Genomic DNA, 23,588 nt, shown 5'->3' with positions numbered 1-23,588 from the left:
CTACTGACTGCAACGCGTTCAGTTGGATATTTGCACATGAATGTACGATGGATTCTCGAAGTTCATCCAATATGCGTGGTTTTTGTCGATAAACGACGTCCTTCAGTGTTCCCCACAGGTAAAAGTCCAGAGGAGTTAGGTCTGGGGAACGTGGTGGATACTCCACAGCACCTCTACAGCCTATCCATCTTCCTGGTAGGTTTTCGTCGAGATACGCCCTAACACGATTTTGTTTCATACTCATTTCTCCATTGCCATTGAACCTCATTGATGTTTCCGTACTTAAAATACCACTTCAAAACTGACTTCCTTTCATCGAATGCCGGCCGGTGTGGCCGAGTGGTTCTGGGCGCTTCAGTTTGGAACCACGCGACCACTACGGTCGCAGGTTCGAATCCTGCCAAGGGCATGGATGTGTGTTATGTCCTTAGGTTAGTTAGGTGTAAGAAGTTCTCAGTTATAGGGGACTGATGACCTCAGATGTTAAGTCCCATAGTGCTCAGAGCCATTTGAACCATTTCATCGAATGTAAGCCTTGCACCAGCCATGTTTACTCGAGTAACTAGGTGCAACTAAGAACAAAACACTGAATATCTGGCGACTGTCATCCGACAAAACAAAACAACGCAATACAACGCTTGTGTGGCGATTGCCGGAACTACGAACTATTACACTACCAAAGATGACACAACTCCGTCAATTAGTTTGCCAGTTATGGACTTCTAAACACTGGATACATTTTTTTGGACCCCTCTGTATTACCTGGACGAATGTGTTCCCAAAATTTGCTTACTCCACATTAATTATTTTTTGGTATTGCGATATTTTTCCCCATGTCAGGTATCTTGTGAATAAGTACTGCTTCGTTACCTTCCCATTATCGTTTTCGGGAAAGTGCTCTCGTTTACTTTAATGGGACTTAATTTTTGGAATTAGTGTATATCTCATTTCTGTCGTACAAGCTGATTCTTCTAACGCGCCCATACTCTAACAAGGAGACGGCACGACAGTGGGGTCGGGGATTTGTCCGCAATTTTGTGCGATGAAAGAGGATCCCTAACACCTCACGTGGTTAAAATATTAGGACGCACTACCCGGAAAATCCCAGGAAAAATCGATCCAAAGTTTCTTAGGTGCCTCATGGGTATAAAATGTTAGTATACTGCCGAGCCCCCGCCTGGCCTCGGTGTTTAGGGCTCGGATTCTTACGTCAGAGGTCTCGTGTTCGATTTCTCCTCTGGCAACTTTTTTTCTTCTGTTTCATTTTCTTTGGCTATTCCACTAATTATTCAGAAAGTTTCCCAAACCTACATTATCTTTAACAAATTAGTTAAATTATTGTCCAACAACACAATTCATGGCTGTGGGTTTTCCATTTTTCATTGTAAAGTATATGAGGAGAAACATTGCCTTTTTAATCAGAATAACAAAGTCGATTGGGAAACATTCAATTTTTATACATATAATAATTATAAACAAGAACTGCAGTGGTAATTATTGTAAAAACAAACAAAGCAATCATTTTTGCGACATCTTGCGCAACATATAAAAGCGGATTTTTTACAATCACAGGGCGTTTGCAATAAATCTGTACAAAAACATGCCCCATTAACATTTACGAAAATGTTTCGAGTTTCTGACAATTTTGAGGCAAACCAGGAATATTAAATCATGTCTCGGAATATTAGTGACGATAATTGATGGTGAATTATAGAATGAATTTTTATACAATCTTCCTGGTAATTAATTTCACGATTCTCCTGTAACAATGCGCTGCAATTTTGCAAGCAACAGAATAAAAAAAAAGTGCCAAAGGAGGAATCGAACCCGAGACCTCTGGCGCAAGGGTCCGAACTCTAACCATGTAGGCCAGACAGTGGCATGACAGTGGACTAACATTTTATGCTCATAAGGCACCTAAGAAACTTTGGATCGATTTTTCTCGGGATTTTCCGAGTAGTGCGACCTAATATTTTAACTACGTGAGGTGTTAGGGGTCCTCTTTCACCACACAAAATTGTGGACAAATCCCCGTCCCCACAGTCGTGCCGTCTCCTTGTAAGTCCCTTGAGGAAGAGTAGCCGGTACGGCCCTGACCTGGGACCGGCCAGCGGCTCATCCGGTAGGCGAGGCTGGTTTCTGGGAAGGCCCGCAGCTACGCCGGCGCTGGCTCGCCTGCTCGTCCCCGCCGTTTCGCGAGGGACGCCGCCGTCGTATATAAGGCGGCGGCGGGCGCGGCTCGGCGCACTACCGCCTTCCTCCCACCGCGTGTCGCCATGGCAGCCGCAGGCAGCCCCCTAGCGCGGCTGGCGCTACTTCTGCTCGTCGCAGCCGCTGTCGCGGCCCTCGACGCTGCGGACCAGCCGGCACCAGGTGAGGGCTCTCCGTGCTGCCGGCTAGTGTCTTACTCGGCTCTTCATTACCCTCACAGCCTACGAGGGACCTTCTGGCAACGACGCTCTCGGTCTCGCTACCGCGAATTAAAACTTTCACTTTGTAGGTCTACAAGCTTTCCGATGATAGTTTAACAGAGTTGTAGAAGATCCTTCACTATTTCCATCTTGATCTGGAGATACACTGCTGTCTAATCGAGCACAAATGAAACTGCTTTCGTATTGTGGGCGTTTGATACAGTGAACCACTCTCGAAATATATGAAGTTGTGAAGCGACAAAGTAGGCTTCAAAAGGCCGGCGTTTACTGCAAACTCTTAACTCACGAGGTAACTTAGGTCTCTAGAAGAGCGTAGCGTTCCAAAGGATTGGAAAAGGGCACAGGTCATTCCCGTTTTCAAGAAGGAACGTCGAACAGATGTGCAGTACTACAGACCTATATCTCTAACGTCGGTCAGTTGTAGAATTTTGGAACACGTATTATGTATAATGACTTTTCTGGAGACTATAAATCTGCTTTGTAGGAATCAGCATGGGTTTCGAAAAAGACGATCGTGTGAAACCCAGCTCGCGCTATTCGTCCACGAGACTCAGAGGGCCATAGACACGGGTTCCCAGGTAGATGCCGTGTTTGTTGACTTCCGCAAGGCATTCGATACAGTTCCCCACAGTCGTTTAAAGAACAAAGTAAGAGCATATGGACTATCAGACCAATTGTGTGATTGTATTGAAGAGTTCCTAGATAACAGAACACAGCATGTCATTCTCAACGGAGAGAAGTCTTCCGAAGTAAGAGTGATTTCAGGTGTGCCGCAGGGGAGTGTCGTAGGACCGTTGCTATTCACAATATACATAAATGACCTTCTGGATGACAACGGAAGTTCACTGAGGCTTTTTGCGGTTGATGCTGTGGTATATCGAGAGGTTGTAACAATGGAAAATTGTACTGAAATGCAGGAGGATCTGCAGCGAATTGACGCATGGTGCAGGGAATGGCAATTGAATTCAATGTAGACAAGTGTAATGTGCTGCGAATACATAGAAAGATAGATCCCTTATCATTTAGCTACAATATAGCAGTTCAGCAACTGGAAGCAGTTAATTCCATAAATTATCTGGGAGTAGGCATTAGGAGTGATTTAAAATGGAATGATCATATAAAGTTGATCGTCGGTAAAACAGATGCCAGACTGAGATTCATTGGAAGAATCCTAAGGAAATGTAATCTGAAAACAAAGGAAGTAGGTTACAGTACACTTGTTCGCCCACTGCTTGAATACTGCTCACCAGTGTGGGATCCGTACCAGGTGGGGTTGATAGAGGAGATAGAGAAGATCCAACAGAGAGCAGCGCGCTTCGTTACAGGACCATTTAGTAATCGCGAAAGCGTTACGGAGATGATAGATAAACTCCAGTGGAAGACTCTGCAGGAGAGACGCTCAGTAGCTCGGTACGGGCTTTTGTTGAAGTTCCGAGAACATACCTTAACCGAGGAGTCAAGCAGTATATTGCTCCCTCCTCGCGAAGAGACCATGAGGATAAAATCAGAGAGATTAGAGCCCACACAGAGGCATACCGACAATCTTTCTTTCCACGAACAATACAAGACTGGAATAGAAGGGAGAACAGATATAGGTACTCAAAGTACCCTCGGCCACACGCCGTCGGGTGGCTTGCGGAGTATGGATGTAGATGTAGATGAACTTTTCTATAAGGTACACTACGAGGAGCGGTCTCTGGAAACCCAGTGTTTTCGAGGCGTAAATCATTTTAAAACTGTAATGAAAGTTACAAATATTTGTTTTTACCTTATACGCCGTCTAAGGTGGGTCTGCAATGATTAGGACATGTCCAACTAACGTAAACGGAAGTGGTACTGTGTAGTTTATTGGGCATTGTGATTTTTATGATACAACAATCATCTGTGTGCGCTACATATATGGACACGGTTGTGTGTACAAGGTACTTTTTGACTATAAGTGTTTTATTTATGACAAACTTTTGTATAATGTGCTACATTTTATCCACTAAAATGGCATCTCAGCGTGAGGTTCCAGTTCAAAATTTGCGAATAGGGCTAAATCGTTCACTTAAGGACAGCACAGGGCACACAACACTTTCTTGGAGAAGTTGCACTAGATCAGTTCCCGTCAGTCACTACTAACTGTGATATTTATGACAGGAAATCACGAATCCAAAGGCACAAAAAACGATTTTCCACAGGCACGCAAATTGCTCAGACACCACCCGTGAAGAACCTCTGGAAGTCTAGAAATAAGTAATCAACTTAAGATCCGTTGTGGACAGCACTCATTACTTCCTTTGAATAAAGAGCCTGTTGTGTTTCACAAGCACAATATTTTCTGAATCTGCGCCAGATATCTGTCAATAGATAGTTTTCTTCGAGATAACAATATTTCAAAACGTTGGAACTTCCATCCTCAGACAACGAGGGTGATATATTTTTGATGCCAAAACAGCTGTTTTGTTGAATAAAGCTTCCTACATAATGGCCAATTTACCTTTGATATTTTTCTTACTTACCAGTCAATAGAAGTGCTATTTTTACCTGTTTCTTTAACGAGTCGGTCTCGTCATACGAAGCCTCAGATGCAACGATGCACGGAGCTGTGCATTTGACAGTATTAGTTCGTTTCAGTTGTATATGGAACAGATGACAGAACTGACTTTAGTGGCCGGATATTAAGAAAGTAAAGTTCGCTGACTTTTCACAAAATGTTTGTAGTATTTTGGGGTACCAGTACTGCTATAATATGCTGGCGCTTTCTGAGGATGGAATAACAAGGAATGCATAATTTATACACGCAAGTGTGGTACGAAAAGTCGTGGTTTGTGTTTGTTACAAAACAGTGTTACAAAAATATCAAATATTCTGAATTGTCGTTTGCTTTACAAAACCCTCATGTGATATTTAGAAAGTCAGTTTTTGGAAATGAATTGTGCTCTATTCCATAGTCCCTGGTACATTTATAACGCAAAGCGGATTTGAAAATGAGGTAATGTAACCAAGGGAGACCTTACAATGTCTGTAAAGGGAGGAGGGCAGGGTGGTTGGACACGGAGGTATGGAGCACTTTTAATATTTTGGAGGACGAATAACGACTTGTAAGTAGCCGTAAAAAGTTCCAGTTCCAACTCTTTTAAAAACATGCATAATACCAACTTTTAAATCATATTCTTGAAAGAAAAACGCCTGATAACACTACATTTTTTTCCTTTCCCTGATAGATAGGAGCTGCAGATTCCCTTGCCTCTGAGCATCTAATGGCGATATAAATACTCTGCTCTTCTTTGAAGAGTAGTGGGTGAGCCTGCCCTACTAAGAAGTACACTACATGTATTTGTGAATAGATAATAATGTATGTGTTTTGGAAGTACAAGTACCTAAAAACCTAAAAGTTACCTATATATGGTCAGAGGTTGTGTTGTATGATGTAGTGGTAATGGAAGGGATCTTTAGTCATCTCATATATATACCAGAGATCCATTCTTCCAGTTTGGATGCACACCATGCTTGATCTCTTGTTAGAATCCAAAATGGTGCATGAGGGGTTAATGGGCAGATGACGCTATGCCACTAGCTTACAGCAGGCTGGGAATTTGGGTTAGATGGACTGAGACAGTTAAGGTGATCATTCATGTTAAATGGGATATCTGGGTTCGAGTCCTGGTCTGGCACAGATTTTCACCTGTTGCCACTGATTGATTTCAGGGCACAAATCCAGCTAATGTCATACAAAATTTTTGTATAGCATTTTCTTTGTTGCTACATATCATGTGCATTAGAATTTGATTTCCTTTTCTTTCTGTCTTGTTTTCCAGAAGGAGATTCATTTGAAATAGCAGCAGAAGTTGGCCCAGGAGAAAAGCGGGACAAAAGAACTGTTTTGCTTGGAGCTGGCCTTGGTTTTGGGAAAGGGCTTTTACTTGGTAAAGCTGCTGGTTTTGCCCTTGGGTAAGTCACTTTTAATAAATTTCATTAAAATATCAGTCATTAAAAGTAGTTACAAGTGATTTAGTACATGAAGAAATTCTGAATAATGTTCTTTACTTGGTCAACATCCTTTGTATGCTGTCTGCATACTGAAAATGAGATGTTTCTAACATGCAGGAAGTGAGGAATTAGATAATATAGGTGACCTTGTCGTTTATATAACAGTTTGATATCATCTGCTCATAAAACAATTCGACAACCCTCTGCTAACTATTTTTATGACTGGTAGTGTATAATATTCAACGCATGCAATATTAACAGCACACAGTTTTCTAGAGCAAAAAAATAAATGTATCTGAAAATTGTTTTAATCAACGCTTATTTTCTTGAATGAGTAACATTTAGATTCTGAAGCATTTCTTATAATTCTGTGAACCTTATTTTCACTGAAATTTCTGGAAGTAATACCACTATTGATAAATTATTGTGATTATTGAGCGTTACTGAGGTATCTGTTGGCAGATGTAAGTACCGTGTGACAGAGGAAGGTAATATCTAGATTACTGTGAAATGCTTGTAGGGAACTAATGTTTTGAAGTGTTTTTAGAAGTTGCTGTAATTTATCTAATAAAGGCTAAAAAGGCAACCATTCAACTGAAGTTAAATGATGAGTGGCATATAGACATATGTACCAGATAGGAAAATAGCATTAACTTTTGCTCTTTCCCAGGTGTAAGTGGTCTCTCTCTCTCTCTATCTCTCTCTCTCACTCTCTCTCTCTCTCTCTCTCTCTCTCTCTCTCTCTCTCTCTCACACACACACACACACACACACACACACACACACACACACACACACACACACACACACACACACACATACATATAGAGAGAGTTTCCCTATGTGAGTGTTTGTAGTTACACGAGAAAAAGGGTGAAAGCTTGTATGATTTTCTAATTTTCTACATGTCTGAATGTGCAATGTATAATCTGTATGCAAGTTAAGTGGTTGCTTTTCCTAACTTTGTGTATTGCATATGAAATTTTGATAAGTGGTATGTGTACTACAGGTGGAGCACAATCTACTTTTTGTACAAAAATCATGTCTATGCTAGCCAAAGGCTTTCAGCATAATGTTCAGCCTCAATTTTGAAAATGGCCTTGTCAGATTAAAGTGAAAAATCAGGGCACACACTTTCTCAGAGGGGTGGGAACCTGCTACCAAAAGAAGAATAAAAAATGATAAACAGCTTGAGGATTTAGAAGGAAATGGAAGCCACTGCATTAAAGTCATGAAGAATGCACTTACAGGGCACACTGTCATATCAGAAAAAATAATAGCAATACCTGTTTGGATTTTTGGATTTGGATTGCCTCAGAGGCAGGATGGGGACATACAAGAGTAATGTTTGAAAAATTAGAGAATGTAATGTTGGAAGTTTCAATTTTGTAGGAAAACTGAAGAATCTCAAAGGAAAAATGAGTCAGTTAAGGTTACAATTAGTAGAGTCTAATGGATTGCTAATGCAGTGTAGTGACCAACTTACTCTTCTGAGGACTGAATCAAAGCCAGTATCAGTCACCATTATACAATTTCACATGTTCATGTCACAAAATGAGAAAATAAAAGACTTGATAAAATTTACGAGGGGTGATGATACCAAGATACTAGGTGACTGGAACATTATATTAATGGAGGAAAGGAATGGCAAAATTACTGGAGAATATAGAGTAGAGTTCTGCCAACTGTTTCATCTCATAAAATCAGCAGAGAAGAAGGCAGATTTTGAAAAGAGCAGGAGATATGAGAAGATATCAAACTGACTACATTTTGATTTGGCAATGAGTTAGGTAGACATACTTTCAGAACATAACCTAACAGTGAGGTTCAAATTCAAGAAGATGGAAAAAAAGTTTTAGGGGAAATGGAATACTGAAAATATAGGACAGAATAATAGCAAGTGAAAATTCTCCCATGTGATGAGAAATGACAAAATAAAAGTGCCACAAGTAGTTAAGCGGAAGACAAGAAGAAGGTATAACACAATAGGCACAGTGAAATCAGATGAACAGCAGCAATGGATAACTCAAGAAATTTTCTAGCTTATTGACAGAAAGTACACAGTACCTAAATTATTATGCAGAAAAGAAACATCTAAAGAAGTTGAGAAAGAGATGGTTTTAGACAAACTAGTGTGGTTAACAGACAGAAGAAATGTTGATTAATGATACAAATGGAAAACATTTCTTAAGTACAGAGAAGTGACCTGATAGAAGTCACCACATATATATTGTTTGCTCAGAGATCCACAGAAAGATAAGTGTGTGGCAATAAAATAATGTGAATATTGCTATAAAATGTTTTATTTCAAAAATATATGTTTTTAGTTATTGTCACCCTTAATTCCCCTCCTCTATCTGTACAACACTCTAAGTGAATTTTCCATGGATGGAAAAGTGAGCCCCTGGATGATGCATGATGCTTTTTCTTTCATTGCTTCAATTGACTGAAATCTTGCTCCTTTTAATCCAGATTTGGCCTTGGTAAATAGATAAAAGCCACACTGTGCTAAGTAAGGTGAACAAGGTGGGCGGTCTATCACTAGCTGCTGTACTCCACTAAAAGCCTTCTAACAGGCAATGCAGTATGGCCCAGTGTGTTGTCTTGATGCAGAACCCATGACTTCTTGTTTCACAATTTGGGTCTTTCTCTCTCATTTTCTCACACAGTTGTGCAAGAACCCAAAGGTAGTAATGTTGATTAATAGTTTGATGTTGAAAAACTCAGTGGAGGTACACAATTCATAATATGTATAATAAATCATCATTGCTTTGAATCTTTATTTGTTCATTTGAGCTTTTTTCACTCCCTTCAGTGCTTGGATTGGTACTTAGTTTTGGGATCAGAAGTGACAAACCGAGATTCATCACCTTATCACTCTTCCAAGAAATTATGATCATTTTCAATGGTATTCAGAGTGTCAGTACAAATTATTCACAAATTTTATTTTGTTTGGTTGCCATAATTTTTGACAAATTTGCACACACTTTTCTCATGTTAAACTGGCTATGCAAAATTTGCCTTATGTACTCTTTGTCAATTCCTATAGTTTCAGCAATTGATCAGATGCTCACCTGACAGTCAGACCAAATAAATTACCTACTTTTCCAACTTTTTCATCTGTTTTTGATGTTGGAGGTTTCCCAAGCATGAGTCATCTTCAATGTCCTCTCCATCTTGGAAATCTGTGAAACACTCAAAATCTCATGTACATGATAAACAGTCTTTGCCATACACTTATTTTAGCGAAAGATAGGTTTCAGTAGCAGTTTTTCCAAGTTCCGTGTGAAATGTAATGACAATTTGTTCTTATATTATTACACTTACCATTTTTCTGCAAAACAAAATAACAGCTCTTACACAAACAGAAGCCACGAGCACACTGATTTGTCCACAGACACCAGTAATGCCATATTTGAACAAGATGGTTACATGCTTCACAGCTATTGGTCATTCATCTTAAGGCACATCCATATTTACACTGTGGCATCAGTCCCATTATTTTATAGCGACACTTTGTAATAAGAAATATGTCACCATAGAGATCATGAATGTTAAAAGGTATAGAAGGTTTCTATGAAACATATCAAATATGTAATAGTCAAGATGTACAGAGGTAAGAAGAAAAAATTTAACAAGATGATAAGGCAGATATTATGGTATAAATATCAAATTGAGACCTCATAAAATCTTCATAAGATGCTCTGGACACTTAAATGTATGGAATATCTGCAAAAGTAATAAAACACTGCTCACAGTATCTAGCAAAGACTCTGACATACCTCATGAACTTATTAATCGAGAAAGGGCTGTTCTCAACTTGTCTGAAAAAGAATTAAGTAGTGCCAATTTATATAGTTGGTGACAAGGAGGATCCTGCAAACTACAGATCTATAATGATTGGCAACCACCTTATCAAAGACTGTAGAAGAGGCTATGAAAACAGTTATAAAATACATAGCGAAACAAAATATCCTAGATGAAGAACAGCATGGATGTAGGAAAGGAAAGTCTATGAAAACAGAAGAAACAAACTTTGTGACACACAATCAGAGCATTAGAAGAAGAAGAGAAAGTTTGTAGTATATTTCTGGAAGTCTCAAAAGTGGAGAAGAAGTCAATGTGGAAGCAACAGACACTCCAGTAATAGGACCAAGGTTTGACACAGTGCTGAATAATTTGAGCTCTTGCAAGTCATTGGGAGTTAATGCTGTACCTTTGGATCAGTGGCTATGTGGCGGAGGTATAGAAATTAGAAAATTATTTCAGCTATTGTTAATGATGCTGTACTTATTTTCCAGTGCTGTTAAGAAGTTTCAAATCAGTGTCTTTTTACTTGAAAATTAACTTAAAAACAGATTGCATACAGTGAGGACTCTTTTCTACTTGCAGGAGTACATTGAGAGGTGGCTATGGAGGTTACTATGGAGGTGGTCATGGCTACTATGGAGGTGGCTATGGACACAGGTATAACTATTATCCATCCGGTGGTTATGGACACAGATATAACTACTATCCAGATGAAGGATATGGCCACGGATATAACTATTATCCCCATCACAACTATGGTGGAGGTTATTATCCAGGAGGCGGGTATGGTGGAGGCTATGGTGGAGGCTATAGTGGATCACACAGCCAGTCCTCAAGTGCAAGCTTCTCTGCAGGCATTGGGCCATACACTGGAAGCTTCTCTGCCAGCCACTCATCTGCAGGAGGATATGGGTAAGAGAATAACTTTAGCCTTTCAACTTACCACTTATATTTTGCATCTGTAAAACAGAGATACGAATGATGGAGGTAGGAGAGAAAAGGTGAGAATGTGGGGAAAAGGTAGTGATGGATGAAGGAAGAGAATAAGTATGGGATGTGTTGGGGCAGGAAAGTATATTAGAAAGTGTATACTACTGAAATAACTGGATTGCTGTTAAGTGACACATAAGCTTATTGAAAAAGAAGATACTGAAATATGCAAGTTTTCTCGAAGAAAATTTAGTAGTACTTTTATATACTACTACTCTAACAATAAAGCTGTCTATGAAACTGATGATCAATTTCCTAATTCATGTAGAATTTTCACATGAAGATAAAACACATCAAGTTTATGATTTATATTTAGTATCAATGAATATTTCAGATGTGTGTTGTATTTACATAAAAATTAGGAATTAGAACATTGTCATTTGCTGTAATTTGTATAGCTACTCAAATTCTTTGATTATTTTTGGGTTCTTATGACAGTGTTTTTAATTCATAACAACAATTTATGTGGCTACAAATTTTTATTAAAATTGATATTCTTACAATGAGAGACATAAGATTAAAGAAACACCTTAAAGAACAGTAAATATGTTATCCTGTACGTTGTTTCACATGTTTCTTATTCATCAAATAAACACTGTGGAAGCAAACATGAACTCTGGATTTTAAATTATTGCTAACATCAAGGTTATCATGCAACAGAAGATTTCATGGAAAAAAGTTGTGCAAATATTATTCTGTTCTTGATAAGATTTCAACTGGTGCAAAGATTGACAGCTTGCTTTAAATGTTCAGGATAGTAAAATCATACACTTCACACACACACACACACACACACACACACACACACACACAGAGAGAGAGAGAGAGAGAGAGAGAGAGAGAGAGAGAGAGAGAGAAGGAAGAAACATAGTATGCTACATCTGTAATCTCAATGAGCTGCAACTTGAATTGGTCAGTTCATACAAATACCTTTGTAAATAATCACTTAGACTCATTCATGGGTAAACCATGTGGTAGACTTCAGTTTATTGTTAGAATACTAGAGAAATACACTTAGTCTGCTAAGGAGAATGCTTACAAATCACTTGTGTATGCATGATGCATCTTAAAATATTGCTCAGTTTTGTGAGTCCCATCCCAAATAGGGGTAACAAGGAGTATTGATTGTATATATATGGTCACAGGTTTGTTTGACCTATAGGAATGTTTCACAGAGATTCTGAAAGAACTGAACTGGCAGACTCTTGAAGATGATGTGAACTATCTTCAGAAAATCTAATTCCAAATTCCAAGAACCTGCTTTAAATGATAACTCTAGGAATGTACTACAACTCCCTACTTATAATGCTTATAGTGATCCCAAGGACAAGATTAGTTTAATAAAAGCATGCACAGAGGCACTGAAAGAGTTATTTTTCCCATGTTCCATAAATGAAAGGAATGGGAAAAAGCTCTAATAACTGGTACAATGGAACATACCCTTTGTCATGTCCTTCACAATGGTTTGCAGAGGATAGAAGTAAAAGTAAATGTAGATGTTGATGTTGAAATAGTATTTGCTCCATTTCTGTGATTATATGACTCTTTTTTGTGAATTTTCTTGTCTAATTTATCCTTTCATGAACATGTATCATTATTGTTCACAGGTATGGGAAGAAATGAACATTTGGCCTGGATCCACTAAGAATATGGGAGATGAGGGGTAACTGCACTAAAATTACATGTGATGTTTGTGTAACAGTCTCATCACTTGTCATTTTTGGGCAAAATATATAATGACATTTATGTCACTGCCAGTATTATTTAATTTGTCATATACTGTACTTTAGAATCTAACAGCCAAAAATAAAATTTTTATATTATAAAAATCATCGACAATATTATTTCATTGATCTCTCAAGTACCTTACATTATATTCATGGACACATTCCAAAAATTGAAAGAGATTGTAGATGGTCAATAACAGAAGCAACATGGCTACTTGAGCATACAGAAAACATGCAAAGGAAAATATGATTTTCATTAATTACTTCATGAGAAATGATGTGAAATAAAATATAAGTGGCCACTATAAACCAAATCTGCACACGTAGCAGACATATGCCTTTCTGATCATGGTGCTCAGGTAGTTACAGTATATGACATAGCTCCATTCAGTAATTCAAAACTACCCTCCAAAGTTGTGCATTCAATTAATGACTCAACAATTAGAAATTTCAGGGAAAATCTTCAGCAGTTAAACTGGGATGAGGTGTACAAGGAACCTGATGCTAATTTAAAAAATAACTAATTTCATGATACGCTTGTAAGAGAATTTGAAAACTGTTTCCCCAAGAAAGTACTTAAATCTAATTATAAGAAACCACGCAAAAAACCTTGGCTTACTAAAGGAATAAAAATATCTTGTAACCACAAAAGGGAACTGTATCTAACAACAAGAAAGAGTAATGACCCATAAACTGCCAAATATTATAAAAACTACTGTGCTACATTAAGAAAGGTTATTAAAAAGTCCAGAGGCATGTGTATCATGTCTGAGATTAATACCTCTGATAACAAAATCGAAACAATTTGGAATATTATTACAAGGGAGACAGGGCAACCAAGAGTACAGGATGACAGCATTACCATCAAAGTGAATGGAAACTTGACAAACAAGCCAGAAGTTGAAAACATTTTGAATAATCATTTTTTAATTGTTGTAGAGAAAATAGGATCTAAATGTTCATTAGAAGAAGCAAGTCAGTTAATGGAAGAGGCCTTACCCACACAATTTGATACAATTGAGATTCCACCCACCTCTCCTTCTGAAATTAGGAAGATAATAAACTCTCTCAAGAATAAAAGCTCACATGGAATTGATGGCATTTCCAGCAGTATAATAAAAGCTTGTTCCCAAGAGATAAGTGGGATTCTTAGCCACATATGTAATAGCTTTCTGAAGCAGGGTATTTTCCCAGATAGACTGAAGTATGCCATTGTTAAACCACTGTATAGAAGGGGATACATCTGATGTTAACAACTACCGCCCCAATCTCTCTTCTGACTGCCGAATCCAAAATTCTTGAAAAAGTAATGTATTGTACAGTAGCTTCACACCTTTGTAAAAATAAAGTTTTAACAAAATGTCACTTTGGTTTCCAGAAAGGTTTTTCAACAGAAAATGCTATATATACTTTCACTAATGAAATATTAAATGCTCTGAGTAACCGGAAGTCACCCGTTGGGATTTTTTGTGATATCTCAAAGGCTTTTGATTGTGTAAATCATGGAATACTTCTAGAAAAGCTCAAGTACTATGGTATGAATGGGACATCACTCAAATGGTTAAAATCATACCTAACTGGAAGAGTGCAGAAAGTTGAAATAAACAGTTCACATAATATACAAAAAACTGGTGATTTCTCAAACTGGGTAACAATCAAGAATGGGGTTCTGCAAGGTTTGGTCTTGGGTCCTCTGCTGTTCTTAATATATATTAATGACTTGCCATTCTGTAGTCATGAAGATGCAAAGCTGGTACTTTTTGTTGATGATACAAGTATAGCTATCACACCCAACAGACAAGAATTAACTTATGAAATTGTAAACGATGTTTTCCAGAAAATCATTAAGTGGTTCTCTGCAAATGGGCTCTCATTAAACTTTGACAAAACACGGTATATACAGTTCCACACAGCAAATGGAATGACACTATTAATAAATATAGACTTTGATCAGAAATCGGTAAGTAAGGTAGAATATTCAAAATTTCTAGGTGTATGCATTCATGATGGGCTGAACTGGGAAAAACACACTAAAGATCTGCTGAAACGTTTGAGTTCAGCTATTTATGCTATTAGGATCATTGCAAATTTTGGCGATATACATCTCAGTAAATTAGCTTACCATGGCTATTTTCATTCTCTACTTTTGTATGGCATCATATTCTGGGGTAACTCATCATTGAGTAAAAGAGTGTTCATGGCACAAAACCATGTAATCAGAATAATTGCTGGAGCTCATCCAACATCATCCTGCAGACACTTATTTAAAGAGCTAGGGATCTTCACTGTAGCCTCACAATATATATATATATATATATATATATATATATATATATATATATATATATATAGTTATAATAGAAGGAAACATTCCACGAAGGAAAAATATATCTGAAACAAAGATGATGTGACTTACCAAATGAAAGTGCTGGCAGGTCGACAGACACACAAACGAACACAAACATACACACAAAATTCAAGCTTTCGCAACAAACTGTTGCCTCATCAGGAAAGAGGGAAGGAGAGGGATAGACGAAAGGATGTGGGTTTTAAGGGAGAGGGTAAGGAGTCATTCCAGTCCCAGGAGCGGAAAGACTTACCTTAGGGGGTATATAATAGAGGGAAACATTCCACGTGGGAATGTGTGCGAGTGTATATATAAAAAGAAAGATGATGAGACTTACCAAACAAAAGCGCTGGCAGACACACAAACAAACACAAACATACACACAAAATATAATGAAAATTGTTACTAACAATCCAAAGGAATTCAAAAGCAATAGCAGTGTACATGTCTACAACACTAGGAGAAAGGATGATCTTCACTACTCAAGGTTAAATCTAACTTTGGCTCAGAAAGGGGTAAATTATGCTGCCACAAAAGTCTTTGGTCACTTACCTAACAGCATCAAAAGTCTGACAGATAGCCATATAGCATTTAAAAGGAAATTAAAAGAATTTGTGAATGGCAACTGGCAACTCCTTCTACTCATTAGATGAATTTCTGGATATAGTAAGAGGGTAATTTCCCCACCCCCCACCCAAAAAAAAAGTTATGTAATATTTTGTGTAAGGTAATATCTTGTATACACACATTTTATTAACCTGACACATCCCACGTCATTACGAAATGTTGTATTCATGATATATGGAACAAGTACTAATATAATCTAACCATACACAACATTACTATGTAATATTTAAGCTTACATAGGCTAAATACAGTACACAGTAATCTGTGCAGCTTAAGCTTCTGCATAATTTCATATGAATGTAAGTTGTAGGTATGTTATGCCTGAAAATGTTTTTTTAAGTTACTTTCTTTTTAAAGAGTAGTCTTTCATGTATATACAAACAAAGCTTAGTTTGATTTATCATTCCAATAATCATTTTCTGTAAGTTAAATATGTTTTTTTAAACTGTGGAATTCCCACAAAAATGATTCCATACATCAGCAGCATCTGTATATTGTCATGGTACATTGCCACCACTGTTGAGCAGTTTGAATGAGAATCCAAACAACATATGTAAGTGTATTGAGTTTTTATTTATATTGTTGAGGTGTATCTCCCACTTCAAATTGTCCCAAATGTGTAATACATCGTCAACTGCTATGCATATGATAAGTAATTAGCTGGTTCTCTGACTTCTTTATTAACTCATATCATTTTCTGTTTGATGTACTTATTCTATCATGTTAGTCTTATATTTGATCTCATAGGCATACAAAGAAAATAAGAAAATTGAGCATCTGTTACATGATGATCAAATTGGCTTTAGGAAAGGTAAAGACACAAGAGAGGCAATACTGACTTTGGATTCTGTAATGGAAGCAAGATCAAAAGATGTGTTCATAGGATTTGTCAACCTGGAAAAAGCAATCAACAATCCAGAATGGTGCAAGATGTTAAAAATGCTGAGAAAAATATCACTAAGTTATAGGGAAAGATGGATACTGTACAATATGTACAAGAACCAAGAGGGAACAATAAGATTGGGAGGCCCAGAACAAAGTACTTGGATTAAAAATCATGTAAGACAGGGATGCAGTCTTTAATTCCTACAGTCCAATGTATACGTTGAGAGAGCAAGGACAGAGAGAAAAGTGAAGTTCAAGAGTGGGATTAAAATTCAGGGTGAAAGGATATCAATGATGATATTTGCTGATAGGATCACTATCCTTAGTGAAAGCAATGAAGAATTGCAAAATCTATTCACAGGAGTAGACAGTCAATGTGTATATATTGTGGATTGAGAGTAAGCCAGTAAACCAATGAAAGAGAAAAGTAATGAGAAATGGCAGGAATGAGAATAGTCAGAAGTTTATCATCAAAACTGGTAATCACAAAGTACATGAAGATAAGGATTTCTGTTACTTTGGAAGCAAAAGAACCTGTGACAGGTGACATAAACAGCAAATTAGCACAGGCAGAGGACATTCCTGGGCAAAAGAATTCTACTAGTTTGAAACATATACTCTAATTTGAGGAAGAAATTTCTGAGAATATACCTTTAGAGTACAGCATCATATAGCAGTGAAACTTAGACTGTGGGAAAAGCAGATCAGAAGAGAAATGAAACATTTGGGATGCAGTGCTTCAGAATAATGTTGAAAATTAGATGGACTGATAAGGTAAAAAATGAGGAGGTTTTTCATAGTACTTCCAAAGAAAGCAACATGTGGAAAACATTGATAAGAAGAAAGGACAGGATGATAACACGTGTTAAGAAATTACAGGATATATTTTTTGGTGCTAGAACAAGTAATAAAAAATAGGTGCTGTTACTTTCAGATAGTCACGGTAGGAACTGTGCAAAAATATTGAATGAAATTTCAACAACCAGTTATAAATTTATATCTTTGATAAAGCCAAATGCTATATTCAAAGAAGCAACATGTTGTTGTTGTTGTGGTCTTCAGTCCTGAGACTGGTTTGATGCAGCTCTCCATGCCACTCTATCCTGTGCAAGCTTCTTCATCTCCCAGTACCTACTGCAACCTACATCCTTCTGAATCTGCTTGGTATATTCATCTCTTGGTCTCACTCTACGATTTTTACCCTCCACACTGCCCGCCAATACTAAATTGGCGATCCCTTGATGCCTCAGAACATGTCCTACAAAATGATCCCTTCTTCTAGTCAAGTTGTGCCACAAACTTCTCTTCTCCCCAATCCTATTCAACACCTCCTCATTAGTTATGTGATCTACCCATCTAATCTTCAGCATTCTTCTGTAGCACCACATTTTGAAAGCTTCTATTCTCTTCTTGTCTAAACTATTTATCGTCCATGTTTCACTTCCATACATGGCTACACTCCATACAAATACTTTCAGAAACGACTTCCTAACACTTAAATCAATACTCGATGTTAACAAATTTCTCTTCTTCAGAAACGCTTTTCTTCCCATTGCCAGTCTACATTTTATATCCTCTCTACTTCAACCATCATCAGTTATTTTGCTCCCCAAATAGCAAAACTCCTTTACTACTTTAAGTGTCTCATTTCCTAATCTAATACCCTCAACATCACCCAACTTAATTCAACTACATTCCATTATCCTCATTTTGCTTTTGTTGATGTTCATATTATATCCTCCCTTCAAGACACCATCCATTCCGTTCAACTGCTCTTCTGAGTCCTTTGCTGTCTCTGACAGAATTACAATGTCATCGGCGAACCTCAAAGTTTTAATTTCTTCTCCATGGATTTTACTACCTACTGCAAATTTTTCTTTTGTTTCCTTCACTGCTTGCTCAATATACAGATTGAATAACATCAGGGAGAGGCTACAACCCTGTCTCACTCCCTTCCCAACCACTGCTTCCCTTTCATGCCCCTCAACTCTTATAACTGCCATTTGGTTTCTATACAAATTGTAAATAGCCTTTTGCTCCCTATATTTTACCCCTGCCACCTTCAGAATTTGAAAAAGAGTATTCCAGTCAACATTGTCAAAAGATTTCTCTAAGTATACAAATGCTAGAAATGTAGGTTTGCCTTTCCTTAATCTAGTCTAAGATAAGCGGTAGGGTCCGTATTGCCTCACGTGTTCCAATATTTCTACGGAATCTAAACTGATCTTCCCCAAGGTCGGCTTCTACTAGTTTTTCCATTCGTCTGTAAAGAATTTGCGTTAGTATTTTGCAGCTGTGACTTATTAATCTGATAGTTCGGTAATTTTCACATCTGTCAACACCTGCTTTCTTTGGGATTGGGATTATTATATTCTTCTTGAAGTCTGAGGGTATTTCGCCTGTCTCATACATCTTGCTCACCAGATGGTAGAGTTTTGTCAGGACTGGCTCTCCCAAGGCCGTCAGTAGTTCCAATGGAATGTTGTCTACTCCCGGGGCCTTGTTTCGACTCAGGTCTTTCAGTGCTGTGTCAAACTCTTCACGCAGTATCATATCTCCCATTTCATCTTCACCGACATCCTCTTCCATTTCCATAATATTGTCCTCAAGTACATTGCCCTTGTATAGACCCTCTATATACTCCTTCCACCTTTCTGCTTTCCCTTCTTTGCTTAGAACTGGGTTTCCATCTGAGCTCTTGATATTCATACAAGTGGTTCTCTTTTCTCCAAAGGTCTCTTTAATTTTCTTGTAGGCAGTATCTATCTTACCCCTAGTGAGATAAGCCTCTATGTCCTTACATTTATCCTCTAGCCATCCCTGCTTAGCCATTTTGCACTTCCTGTCGATCTTATTTTTGAGACATTTGTATTCCTTTTTGTCTGCTTCATTTACTGCATTTTTATATTTTCTCCTTTCATCAATTAAATTCAATATTTCTTCTGTTACCCAAGGATTTCAACTAGCCCTCGTCTTTTTACCTACTTGATCCTCTGCTGCCTTCACTACTTCATCCCTCAAAGCTACCCATTCTTCTTCTACTGTATTTCTTTCCCCCATTCCTGCCATTTGTTCCCTTACTCTCTCCCTGAAACTCTGTACAACCTCTGGTTTAATCAGTTTATCCAGGTCCCATCTCCTTAAATTCCCACCTTTTTGCAGTTTCTTCAGTTTTAATCTACAGTTCATAACGAATAGATTGTGGTCAGGGTCCACATCTGCCCCTGGAAATTCTTACAATTTAAACCTGGTTCCTAAATCTCTGTCTTACCATTATATAATCTATCTGATACCTTTTAGTATCTCCAGGGTTCTTCCATGTATACAACCTTCTTTAATGATTCTTGAACCACTATGATTAAGTTATGCTCTGCACAAAATTCTACCAGGCGGCTTCCTCTTTCATTTCTTACCCCTAATCCATATTCACCTACTACGTTTCCTTCTCTCCCTTTTCCTATGCTTGAATTCCAGTCACCCATGACTATTAAATTTTCGTCTCCCTTCACTATTTGAATAATTTCTTTTATCTCCTCATACATTTCATCAATTTCTTCATCATCTGCAGAGCTAGTTGGCATATAAACTTGTACTACCGTAGTAGGCATGGGCTTTGTGTCTATCTTGGCCACAATAATGCGTTCACTATGCTGTTGGTAGTAGCTTACCCATACTCCTATTTTTTTATTCATTATTAAACCTACTCCTGCATTACCCCTATTTGATTTTGTATTTATAACCCTGTATTCACCTGACCAAAAGTCTTGTTCCTCCTGCCACGGAACTTCACTAATTCCCACTATATCTAACTTTAACCTAACCATTTCCATTTTTAAATTTTATAACCTACCTGCCCGATTAAGGGTTCTGGCATTCCACGCTACAATCTGTAGAACGCCAGTTTTCTTTCTCCTGATAACGACGTCCTCTTGAGTAGTCCCCGCCCGGAGATCCGAATGGGGGACTATTTTACCTCTGGAATATTTTACCCAAGAGGATACCATCATCATTAACCATACAGTAAAGCTGCATGCCCTCGGGAAAAATTATGGCTGTAGTTTCCCCTTGCTTTCAACCGGTTGCAGTACCAGCACAGCAAGGCCGTTTTGGTTAGTGTTACAAGGCCAGATCAGTCAATCGCCCCTCTTCAGGAACCACGCATTTGTCTGGCCTCTCAACAGATACCCCTCCATTGTAGTTGCACCTATGGTACAGCTATCTGTATAGCTGAGGCACGTAAGCCTCCCCACCAACGGCAACGTCCATGGTTCATGGGGAGAGAAGCAACATGCAATATACAAAAAACAAAATGTCTAGTCTAGGACAAAATTATTATGTTTTCGTCTTAGCTGGTGCAATTGATATTAATGCATTAAACATGGTTTTATGACATCACTAGATGAAACCATTGCAAGAACTAGGCACACACAACTAATTCTATGCACAATACCATATAGATATGACATGCCAAATGAAAACTGCAAAATTTACGAAATGAACAGTTACTTGATGCAGAAGGCATCTTGCAGTGAACACATCAGAGTTTTAGATGTAAATAGCTTCCTCCAATGGAAAGACTTCACTAGGCATGGGCTTCACTTACATAAAAATGGACATCAAACATATTTGTGGTCCAATGAAGCTAATTTGATGGACAATCTCAGACGAATGAGCAATACTGCAGCTGAACCAACAACAACACCAGGAGCTGCAGAGCCATCAGTAACAACAACAAAAGTGAATATGCAATCAGGATCATGAAGGAAAACATCAGAAACAGTGTTAGAAAAGAAGAAGGTATCCCAGTCAGCACCAAGTCACCACAAACATCCTGTGCAAAAATCTTGTCAAGTGCCACAAATCAGTCAGCCCACAACATCCAAACAGAAACAGTAAAAAATGTGCAGCCACACTCCAAAACAGTACCACTGGAAATTGTGACACGATTTTCAACACGAAAATGCAGACCTCCAGCCTACAGCCAGGATTTTTTATGGGCAAGAACACCAGTAGCTCCCTGCTAGCAGCAAACCAAAGGAAAACAGATGCAGAGAAAAACCTTCATGAACCAAAACTACAAGAAAACCCAGTGAGTGGTGTCAAAAATCATTCCATTGGAAAACAGTCACTATTATCCTTTAAAATATTACACCATAATGTGTGGTCAATGTTTAATAAGTTACTAGAAACAGATCTTTTCCAAAAAACAAAGTCACACTTAGATGTTCTCTGTATTACTGAACACTAGTTAAAAAAAAAAAAAAAAAAAAAAAAAAACACACTTGGCAAATTTACTCTATCTGGTTATTCTTGTCAGAACAAAAGTAAGGGAGGTGGTACAGCAATCTATGTCAAGAAAAATTTAAGCTACAAAAGCCTCACAAAGTACAATAATATGGAAATAGAAACAGACTTTGAATTCTCCTTAATTATCTTAACAGACTATAACCTATTGATACTGAATGTATATAGAGCCCCTAATGGGAACATTTTAATACTAACTTCCTCACACCTGGAAAAAACAAAGATGAATTGTTGAATATTACAAATTCATTCAACCCATCCCCAACTGTAAACACACCAACCAGGATCACAAAAAATTCGAAAACAGCTCTGGATCAGATTTTCATAAACACAGACAAACTTCACCACTCAATCAAAGTCATCAGCACAGTTTACAGTGACCATGAAGCCCAAATACTAATGGCGAATTTAAATTACATAAGACAATATCCCACAAAAACTAAAATGCAAAGGCAATTTAATGATGACAATATAATGCTTTTTAACTATCTGTTAAGGGCTGAAAACGGGGCAGAGGTCTATAAAGAAAATGATGTAAACTACATATTTAATTCCTTCCATGAAACATTTCTCCACCACTTCAATACTGCATTTCCACTGTAATCCAGGAAAATCAGAAAAAAAAACACGGCTTAAAAAATCACATGAAACACTGTGAAGTTGATGATCAGTTTAGGTCATACTGTAAGACCTAAATTGCAGTCTACAGAAAAGTAATCCAACAAGCAAAAAAATTATACAATGATAAATTTATAAAGGAATCTAACAATAAAATGGAAGGCTTGTGGACAGTTGTAAAAAATAAAACAAACAGTAAACAGCATGTTATAAACAAAACATTACAACTAAACCTAAATGATGAAGTCACATCAGATCCCCACAAAACAGTAAATGGTTTTAATGACTATTTTAGCAAAATAGCAGAATACCTGATAAAAAAAACTGGCACAGACCAAATACTCAACACCAAACACTAATGAAAACAATACCAGCACAGGCATCAATGTTTCTTCACGAAGTCTCCAATACTGCACTACTTACAGCTACAAAAGGACTAAAGAATAAGTACTCCAGTGGCAATGACAACATTCCTGATTTAATTGTAAAGAAATGTGGAGAATCCATTGTAGAACCCCTAACCCACATAATAAATGCATCCTTTACAAATGAAGTTTTCCCTGACCTACTAAAGATTTCTAAAAATACCCCATTTCACGAAAAGGACCCTACGAATGATGTAGCCAATTACAGGCCCATAGCACAACTCAGCTCATTCTCAAAAATATTTGAACAATTATTTTACATCAGATTGGATGACTTTACCAATAAACTATCCTTATTAACAAAACACCAGCATGGTTTTAGAAAAGAAAAGATGACAACCACAGCTATTTAAGAGTATCTCAACAAAACCTTAAAAGGACTGGATAATAAGGAAATCTCTACTGGTATCTTTTTAGATTTATCCAAAGCCTATGATGTAATTGACCG

General features: G+C 37.7%; 1 protein-coding gene across 1 annotated transcript; it reads left to right on the top strand.

Annotated features, from left to right (window-relative positions):
- Positions 1 to 2,243: 2,243 nt before the first annotated feature.
- On the top strand, positions 2,244 to 13,036 carry LOC126176987 (pupal cuticle protein Edg-91-like). The gene is made up of 4 exons (XM_049924202.1): positions 2,244 to 2,373; positions 6,236 to 6,368; positions 10,800 to 11,129; positions 12,815 to 13,036. The coding sequence occupies exons 1-4, from the start codon at positions 2,277 to 2,279 to the stop codon at positions 12,828 to 12,830; spliced, it is 576 nt and encodes a 191-aa protein (XP_049780159.1). The 5' UTR covers positions 2,244 to 2,276; the 3' UTR covers positions 12,831 to 13,036.
- Positions 13,037 to 23,588: the final 10,552 nt, after the last annotated feature.

Source organism: Schistocerca cancellata, chromosome 1 (assembly GCF_023864275.1).
Source record: "Schistocerca cancellata isolate TAMUIC-IGC-003103 chromosome 1, iqSchCanc2.1, whole genome shotgun sequence".
Lineage (NCBI taxonomy): Eukaryota > Metazoa > Arthropoda > Insecta > Orthoptera > Acrididae > Schistocerca > Schistocerca cancellata.
Note: the sequence above shows the minus strand (reverse complement) of the source record. Positions and strands in the feature narration are given on the sequence as shown.

Coding starts and splice junctions, on each gene's coding strand:
- LOC126176987 (XM_049924202.1), top strand. CDS start 2,277: ATGGCAGCCGCAGGCAGCCCCCTAGCGCGGCTGGCGCTACTTCTGCTC. Junction 2,374..6,235: donor TGCGGACCAGCCGGCACCAG/GTGAGGGCTCTC, acceptor CTTGTTTTCCAG/AAGGAGATTCATTTGAAATA. Junction 6,369..10,799: donor GCTGCTGGTTTTGCCCTTGG/GTAAGTCACTTT, acceptor TTCTACTTGCAG/GAGTACATTGAGAGGTGGCT.